At 34.7% G+C, this 8,864-nt stretch overlaps 2 protein-coding genes across 2 annotated transcripts in view; one reads left to right on the top strand and one right to left on the bottom strand.

The window, feature by feature from the left end:
• Positions 1-1,402: 1,402 nt before the first annotated feature.
• Positions 1,403-8,864, top strand: part of LOC111371172 — an 89,194-nt gene continuing 81,732 nt past the window's right edge. Inside the window, exons 1-2 of the mRNA XM_022993077.1 lie at positions 1,403-1,529; positions 2,979-3,200. Coding sequence (XP_022848845.1) covers positions 1,403-1,529; positions 2,979-3,200 — 349 coding nt within the window. The remainder of the gene's footprint in view (positions 1,530-2,978; positions 3,201-8,864) is intronic.
• On the bottom strand, positions 6,254-7,666 carry LOC111371744 (dof zinc finger protein DOF4.6-like). The gene is made up of 2 exons (XM_022993884.1): positions 7,586-7,666; positions 6,254-7,167 (listed from the first exon to the last, which is right to left on the bottom strand). The coding sequence occupies exons 1-2, from the start codon at positions 7,607-7,609 to the stop codon at positions 6,382-6,384; spliced, it is 810 nt and encodes a 269-aa protein (XP_022849652.1). The 5' UTR covers positions 7,610-7,666; the 3' UTR covers positions 6,254-6,381.

The following is an 8,864-nucleotide window of genomic DNA, read 5'->3' as shown; positions in this document are numbered from 1 at the left end:
AAATTCTGATGACTTCCTTAAGAGTTGGTGCCTTACCTTCAATTCTCTCCTTCAACATTGACCTTTTTTCATAACTTTTTATCTTTTTAGTCACATCCAGCTCTACCTCAAACTTGACAAGTTTTGAAGCGTTCGATCTTTTATTTAATGCATATGCTACTATATATACATTGGCTTTTCCATACTTTCTTCTTCATCAAGTTTTGACTTCTTTATTTGTGGCTGTAAGCTTGTACATACCTCGACATCTTATTGATTCTTTCTATCCTCTGCTAGTGTTTCCTAGTTCGCACCATTTTGTCAATGATTCTGTGTCGCTCTTACAAGCTTTTCTTTATCACTTGACATTTTTAGATCTTTAGATTTCGCTATTACCTTTAGATGCTCTTGTTCATTAATTATCTCCATCAGATCTTGAATTTTCTCGAGCTTCTATTTTAATTCGCTAATTTGTTCTGGCACATTCTCCTCTAACTTTTTATCAATTTTCTTTGAATCTAACAGTTCCATCCTCCGATGTCTACCAAGAATATATGTTTTCAAACACTTCTTCTGAGCCTAGTAGTTCTTCACTCTGCGGAGTCCACCCAGAAGACTCTTCATGAAACACGATATCCTCTTTTGAGTCATCAATCCAATCATCTTCACAATCCAATTGTTCAAGCAGGACTATTACCAATGTTGATTCATCCTTTAGACTTGAATTGTATTTCTTGTCTCGAGTTTGTTCGATTATTGTCGTTGATGCCTTAACATCTCATTCTTCTTCATTATTGTACTTCTCTTTCCTGTTGAAGGTTAATACATTAAAACTAGCAATCTCTAGATTGGACCTCGTTTTCCATACACCAAACATGAACCATTAGTTCGTTGATATCCCTTATATAGTTGACCTTTCTTGTCATGGTTTTGTTGAGCTCCCTTTGTCTGATAGCTTCCTTTACATTTATTTTCTTTTAATTCTCTATTATTTTGTTGACATGATTGACCTCTTCTTTTGTAATGCTTCTTCTTGTTCTTTCTTTATTGAGACCTTCAACATTTGTCCAGATAACGCTTTTTGATCAGCTAACAAATTTTCGAGATTGATCAATGAAGGTTGCTCTGGCCAACTTTGTATTGCGGTAACGAAACCTCTAAATTCAGGCCTTAATCCATGTATAATTATTCTTCTCATTCTAGCTTTCGAAATCTTACTCGATGAACCTAATTTTGAAATTTCACGACAAAGGAATTTAACTTTGTTGAAATTGATCAAGAGCAATTCATTTTCTAGCAATTGCAAGCACAATTCATTTTTCTTCGAGAATAGTACGGCCAAAGTGTCCCATGCTTCTTTTGATGTAGTCCTGTCTCTTATGTGCTCCAGTAACTCTTCCTCAATTGTCTCTTTATAACGAACATGGCCTTGCCTACTTTAATTCTCTACTTTATCATAGCTCTAGACTCCTCTAGTGGCATCACGTCACTTCCACCAACTATAAGTCTTGACTTTGGAGATACGACTCTATGCAAGTTTGCCATGTGGTGTAGTTTTGATTATTGAGTTTCTTTACTCCCTCCTACCGCTTGTAGTTACTTATTGTGACTTGATTTACCTTTTCGTAGTCAAGCAAGTATTACAAAGTTTCACAATCTTCTTTTGTGTATGAACTCAAGAAAAAATTTGAACTTACAAATTAAAATATAACTTTATTGATGAAATGCACTTTACACAATTTTGGACACACTTACCAAGGCCACTAGCAATATTATACACTCATATTTTATCCTCACTCCGCAATACACACACAGTTGTGTGCTTCCTCTCTTATCACTCTCTCTATTTATTTCTTAATTCTTTCTACACACAACAACAATACATACAGCCAAGTTTTATTTATATGTATTAATGTCAGTGGTTGTGAAGTCTATGTAATGCTACCATGTCAATTCTAATCTTGTCGATGGAGTTCATTCTCTAGAATCATCTATTAATGGTGGTTTGAAGTAGTATAACCAGGAAATTCTGGTGACTTCTTTAAGAGTCGGTGCTGCACTTTCAATTTTTTGAAAAATGTGTGGTTAAAACGTAGGAAAAAATATTTTGGATTTCGTACAAAATTAATTGATTGAAAGAATGTGTGATTGAAAACGAGTTTGATAAAAAAAAAATTAGATAATGGAGGAATAGAGGCCTATTATTCCCTTGAATTTTTTGCACCAGTAGATATTGTCTCATAACTCCACGATCATATAATTGGTGTAGGGCTCATGGGATATTAAGACCTGTTTTGATTTCCATTTTTCCCAAAATATAATTTTTTTCTTTTCTTTTCAACTATACATTTTTTAATAAAATAATATTATACGTAAATCTAAAACTTTTCTTTATTTTTTAATTACACATTCTCGACTAATCTACTATTCCAAAATGCATTTTTCCAATTTAATGGAGCTCATACAATTCCTAAGTCTTTGTTTGATCCCCATTATTTTCAAAAATACATTTTTCTTTTCAACTACATATTTTTCAATAGAATAATATTACATACGAACTCAAAACTTATCATTATTTATACATTCTCCATCAATTTACTATTTCAAAATGCATTTTTAAGGAAAAATGGGGCTCAAACAAGGTCCTAGAGTTAAATGGCAATACAAGGCCAGAGCGTTAAAGGGAAAAATAAAAATAGGTGAGGAAAAAAAAAAAAAAAAAAACCTTGAGGCTATAAATGCAAAAGCTACCAAAAGTTGGTGACGAGCCTGCAGATTGAGCAACGAAAAATCGTACACTTCTCACAGTAGAATGGCATAAGCACGGAAATAATTTCCAATTGCTTGCATGAAAATCAAATTTCAAATACTTTGATTAACGTAAATCTAATTTCATTTTATCCACTCATTAATAAGAGGAAATTTTCGAGAAAAAATTGGAATAAAACCTAATTGGAAAAAAATATATTTGAAAATGGCAAATTAGTACGTATGTGCAGCGCCGACTAGTGATGGCAAAAAAACCCGTCCCTTCTCGCTCCGACAGGCCCCACCCCGAATGGGGCAAAAAAACCCACCTCGAATGGATCGGAAATGCAATACGAAATGGTTTACATACCCAGGCATATGGGCGATCTATATTCTAATATTGTTCTTCTTATGGCCGGTAGTACTCTCTGTTTTCGGTTGCCCTCTCGGCATTCCAACTCTCCCATTCAGTTGTACGTTTTTTTCAAATTTTTGTTCATTGACTATCATTGGTACTTATATTTGTTTGTGTGTAGCAATGCCATAAATTTGTCATCGATGATGTGGAGATGTATTTTTGTTGATGTTTACAAATATTGTTTACGTTTTGTATCAAGAAGGTTGAATCCGGTGAGCACGTGGATAAAAGTACCAGTTGAATATGAAAATTCTTAGAGAATGCTGTATGAGCTGAGAAATAAGTAGGAAAATTAATTATTATTACTAATTGTTTTGTATGTAGCCTTTTTTCCATGTTGAATATGTATGCATTTTCTATCATCTAGTCATATCACTTGTTATTGGTTTTGAATTTTGAATTCAAATGATTTTGTCTATATAATTTATACGCGTATTCACTTGAATCTAGCAAAAAGAAAAGAGAGAAGGCATAGAGAGTGAACCAAGTAGGAGAGGATAATTTCTCTGGTGAAAATTCCTAGCGGCTTCCGGACGATTCTTTTCTCAGTGTATTTAGTGCCATTATCATACCCATGGACGATGGTATATAATCTAGTGTGGACAAATCTGAGCTCAACATTACAATACACGTTGGTGGTGAGGTTGAAGAAGATTCGAGTCGGTGGTTTGGATTTTTGTGCACTTTGAAAGCTTGTTTTCTGCATTGTAGTTGTAATAAATCTTTGTACACTACATTATAAACTCTATCCAATCCCAACAGTGAATGCTAATGACATTTCTTTGGGAACTGGCTTAGCGGGCCGGGGATGGCTTTCGTCGGAGTTCTCAGTATCTGCAATAGCTAGGACCTGATGCTGATGGTTTGGGACTGGGATTTGGAACAATCACTGTCGTTGAGGATATCTTGTCCTCTACACCTGAGTTGGGGTCCCAGCAATTGGGTAAGGTCAAAATTGCCTTACATATAGCCCAAGTGGGAGATTGTAAGAATTTTTAATTAAAGATGGGCTTGTATGTGTAAATAATTGTGTGTTAAATTATAGACTATCGAATTCGGTCGATCCCGATTAAAGTGATCTAATAAGATTTCGATTTTGGGTTTTAATGTATCCAATTAAAGTATGGGTTTACATATGTATAGAAACCGGGCCCAAATCCTAATTCTATGATGGGCCGAATTAGGTGAAAGGGCATCCTCATATAAATAGGTTATGGTCCCCAGATCACACGCAACGAAACCAATTATTCATTCTCTACTGCATCCCATCACAGAGAGGAAAAGGAGACTGCGTGTAGATTTGGAAGATCATACCGCGAAATCCATATTGCATTAACCATGTCAGATTCAGGTATGCTTCCGCTTTAATTCTTATATTTCTCGATGATTTAACATGAAAGATCCAGTAATTTAAAGCATTAAATTATCTAACAGAAGTTCCTATAAAAGCTTGGGAGAAGTCTTCATTAGAGCACGTGGATGAACCTTCACGTCTTGGAAACTACAGGGGTGCAACTATCTTAGTTTTTAACATTTAAAAATAAAAAAGAAAAGCTCGTTTTTATATAGGGTTGTCATGAATTATGATTTCTTGAGAAGTGCCCATTAATGCACGCACATTACTTTTGTTTTTTTTCCCCCCTCAATGAATGAGACTAACATAAGGTATATGCTTGGTATACGGTATTTTGTTCTTTTTCCTTTGATGGATAAATTCCAAATTCAGAGTAGAGAGAATGGTGGATGACAAATTTAGTACTGATTAGTTGTAAAGAAATCACTGCATATGGAGAGTTGTAGCATTGTCGTGTAATATTTACTATTTAGTGGTCGTTAAGTTGCAAAACCACTTTCTACATCTACCATAGAGGTATGAATTAACATGCTTTATGCTCACCAAGCACATTGTCAAATCTTGACCTAGTTCAACATGGTCAAGTCTGTGCCCCCCATTCATTTTATTTAACAATTAAAGTTTCAAAATTAAGATGTTTGTGCAGGGAAAATGTACACCCTGCTTTACAGATTAATAGGTGGCGGCTTTTTAATGACTGGATTTAGCAAAATTTTTGCAGCCCTTGCCCTAGATTGTGCACACCATGTTAAAGTGCATACTCGATACATTGTACACACACACACGAAGGAAAGAATAATTGAAGAAAAAGACTGAAACCACTAAATTCAACACCAAAATAGGCCTCCATGAGATTTTATGATCTTGGATATACAGTTGTGGTATATTACACTAAATAATATAATAAATGAGATTTTATTTTTTTTTTTCATTTTTAAACATAAATAATCCTATAATGAAACATGGAATGCATATAGAGTGCTTGTGAAATTGAAAGGGAAAAGGTAACATGGCATGGAGAAAGTAATCATCACCTTATTGGGAAAAAAAGCTAGAGGTTCATGTTAAAAGTAACAAATGTGGTTGAATTGGTCTTCAACTGTTTAGACTTAGAACTTTGTCATGTAAAATTATTTCTTCTCAAGCAGTTGGAAGTGGAACATTTTCGTATGAAATTGATATATGTAATTATAATATTTTTTATCGATCGATTCTTGATCAACTAATAAGCATACAGTATAAGTAGGGATAGCAATGGGACCGAGCCAAGCTAGCTCGACCCTTTAACCCATGAGCACGACTCGGGCTAGTGGCGAGCCAAGCTTGTGGCTCGTGAAAGAATAGCCAAGCTCGAGCTCGGCTCATTGCTCGAGCTCGGCCCATGAGCTCGTAAGCTCACGAGCCATGAGCTCACGGGCCGAGCCGAGCCCGTGAGCTAGTGATTTTTTTAATTTTTTTGGTAAATTTACGCATTTTAGACCTTTTGTCAAAATAGCTCGTGGGCTGTGTGCCCACCCACGAGCCGCTCGTGGGCTCGGCTCATGTGATTGAGCCCTTGCTTGATTCGGGCTTGTCATTTGACGAGCCCAAGCCGCCCACGAGCTGGATTTGACAAGCCGTTCGACCCATTTGACATCCCTAAGTATAAGTAACCTCAAGACAATTTAACAAGTTATGTAATTTGTACTAGCTCATCTCCCTCCAATAATCCGGGCCTAAATAAAGCAAAATGTGTTGAAATTAAGAAACCCTTGTACCTATAGGTTAGTTTTTTATTATATTCAAACAAGTCACTGCACTCCACAATGAAACACTAAGATAAAATCATAAAAAGAATTAAAATGAAAATAAAATACAATTACTGGATTATTTTGTACCATCTTTACCATGATCCTCCTGGAACTCCACCTATTACTCCATTCCAATATTCTGTTGAATCTCCATTTTGATCTCTATTTTGCTCAACATCATCAGTAGTCTTACTCTTCAAATTTTCAAATGGAAAAAGAAGTTTCCCACTTGTTTCTTCCCCACCCTGGAAACTTCCATAATTACTTCCAAGTGCATCCATAGAGAAATTCAAAGAAGGTCTGCATTCAGGGAAAGGAAACCCTGATGGGTAAACTGTGGTTGGATCAGTAATTGACGTAGGCAAGAAGGAATTCAAGCCTCTCGATGAAATTTCTGTCAAGAGCTCCAAAGCCGAAAGGTTCGACGAAGTCGAGGAAGATGAAGAAGGGATATTATTATCTCTATCGACAATGTTTGCACAAGTTTCGAAACCATGAGGAGGGATTGAAAATCCCAAGTTGAGATCTCCTTGGGGTTCCTCGGTTTTATGGTTTTGTGACTGCGAGATTGTCAAATCAGAAAATCTAGCAGGATCTCCATCAGAAATCTTTTTCGATGATGATCTTTTGTTCTTTCTTGGACTTCCTCCAACTGGAATGTTTCTGAGAGATCCACCTTCAGTCCAGTATCTTCTGCATGTCTTGCAAAAATACCTTGGTTGAGAGAGGCTGTAATTATTGTAATAACAGAATTTCGTGTTCGTTGATTTGCATCTTGGACAATTCAAGGCTTGATCTTTCTGTGGCCTCTTCCTTTCTAATGAAGGTTTAGAGCATGTATTTGTCACTATCTCTTCCATTGGTTTCACCAGTATATCCTAAAAGTTCAAGAAAAACTAACAAATAAAAAGCCTCAAATTTGATGTGCAATATTACATATATAAGAATAGACTTTGTTGTCTAGAAGTGTTGAATCTACCTTACTGGACTGTATATGTATAATTATTCAAGCTTCAAGATCAAAATAACAGAAAATAAGGACCAAGAACTGAAGAAGATACAGACATGAAAGAAACAAACAAACAAATAAAGTCGGTTGCTTCACACTTTTTAAGTATCATCAACAGTAAATTAAACAGCAAATTATGACAGATTTGATCTTTTTTCACTCCTTTATAACATATGCAAAAGAGAAAGTAAAGTACAACATAGTTTGAAAAGAAGCAAAAACAATATAACTTTAAAAAAATAAAAATGGATTACATTAATCTTTTAAAAAAGGTGGTTGATCCATACCTGAGGCCATTGAGCAGTATCCATGCTGATGAAAGAGATGAAGAAGGTACTTTCACAAGTTCAAAATGGGTAATTGCTTTCTTTGATCAAGTGGCTTATATATATAAAAGAAAGACAATGAATGGTTGACCTGGTACATGGCTGTTCTATTTATGTAATTATGTTCTATATAGGTACATTGTATAAAGTTTCTTGTACATTCCATGAATGACAACTTGAATGACATTGTGTACAAATTCAAAAATACTTTGTCGGGAAAGTGTGTTGAATTAAAAAATTATCCATTTATATATCGACACGTGACACAATATCAACAATGATGTCAAACAAAATGTACAAGTAGCATGATTGGTTACATAGGGTGTAAATCTGGTGTTATTTTGAGGTGGCTTGTGCTGCATCACACTAGACTCGGTATGGCCTTTCATCATATTTTGACGTCCCTACAATAAGTTCTTGAGGTCGCGAGAGATCTAGAAAGAAATTAGTACGTCCAAATTCCTTTTAACTGATCTAATTTCTTCCCATAGGAAAAAGATCAGAATCCATAAGTTGTTGAACTATGTGAACAAATTTTTTAGAATTGAATTTATGAGTATCCGATTCCCACTCATGACATGGATAGGCTAGAGAGAAATTTATTTATTTATTTTGGTTTGAATGCAAGAATATTATTTATTATTATTCTGACCAGAAGAATCTATGTCTTTGTGCAGAATAATAGTATATTATTGGAAATAATGGGTGGTTGTGCTTGCATTATATTAATGAGACATGAATATCTTTTCTTACAAGAGAAGTAGGTAGAATTGAGAAGTTAAGAATATCCCGATTTGTCAATTATAAGTACATATTACTGTATAAAAGGCAGTATTTAAATGTAAAAGTAAATAAACACTTTCAAGTAGCAGTTTATAGTTAAACCTTGTTAAATAACTGGTGTACTTTGTAAATTCTCATATTTAAGTATAATTACCCCTAGCATATTCTTTGATTTAGTTGGCCTATTATGACTCTAGTAATGAGGGAAAAAAAAAAAGGAGAGGCCACGTTAGGCATCTTTCCCAAACATGTTATAATTAAATATAGCGTGCATCATAACCTAATATATAATCATGTCTACTCAGTTTCCCTCTTGCCCAATTCAAAAACTTCATACATCATTACTACCCTACCTCAAAATTAAATAAAACTCTAAAAAAAAAAAAATATATATATATATATATATATATAGAGAGAGAGAGAGAGAGAGAGAGAGAGAGAGAGAGAGAGAGAATAA

This window comes from Olea europaea, chromosome 22, assembly GCF_002742605.1.
Source record: "Olea europaea var. sylvestris chromosome 22, O_europaea_v1, whole genome shotgun sequence".
NCBI lineage: Eukaryota > Viridiplantae > Streptophyta > Magnoliopsida > Lamiales > Oleaceae > Olea > Olea europaea.
The sequence above is the reverse complement of the archived record's forward strand: the minus strand, read 5'-3'. Positions and strand labels throughout refer to the sequence as shown.

Bases quoted from the DNA above. Each gene is read 5' to 3' on its own strand.
- LOC111371744 (XM_022993884.1), bottom strand. From the start codon at position 7,609: ATGGATACTGCTCAATGGCCTCAG. The intron at 7,168-7,585 runs GTATGGATCAAC...TTGAACTTTTAG, and splicing joins ATACTGCTCAATGGCCTCAG to GATATACTGGTGAAACCAAT.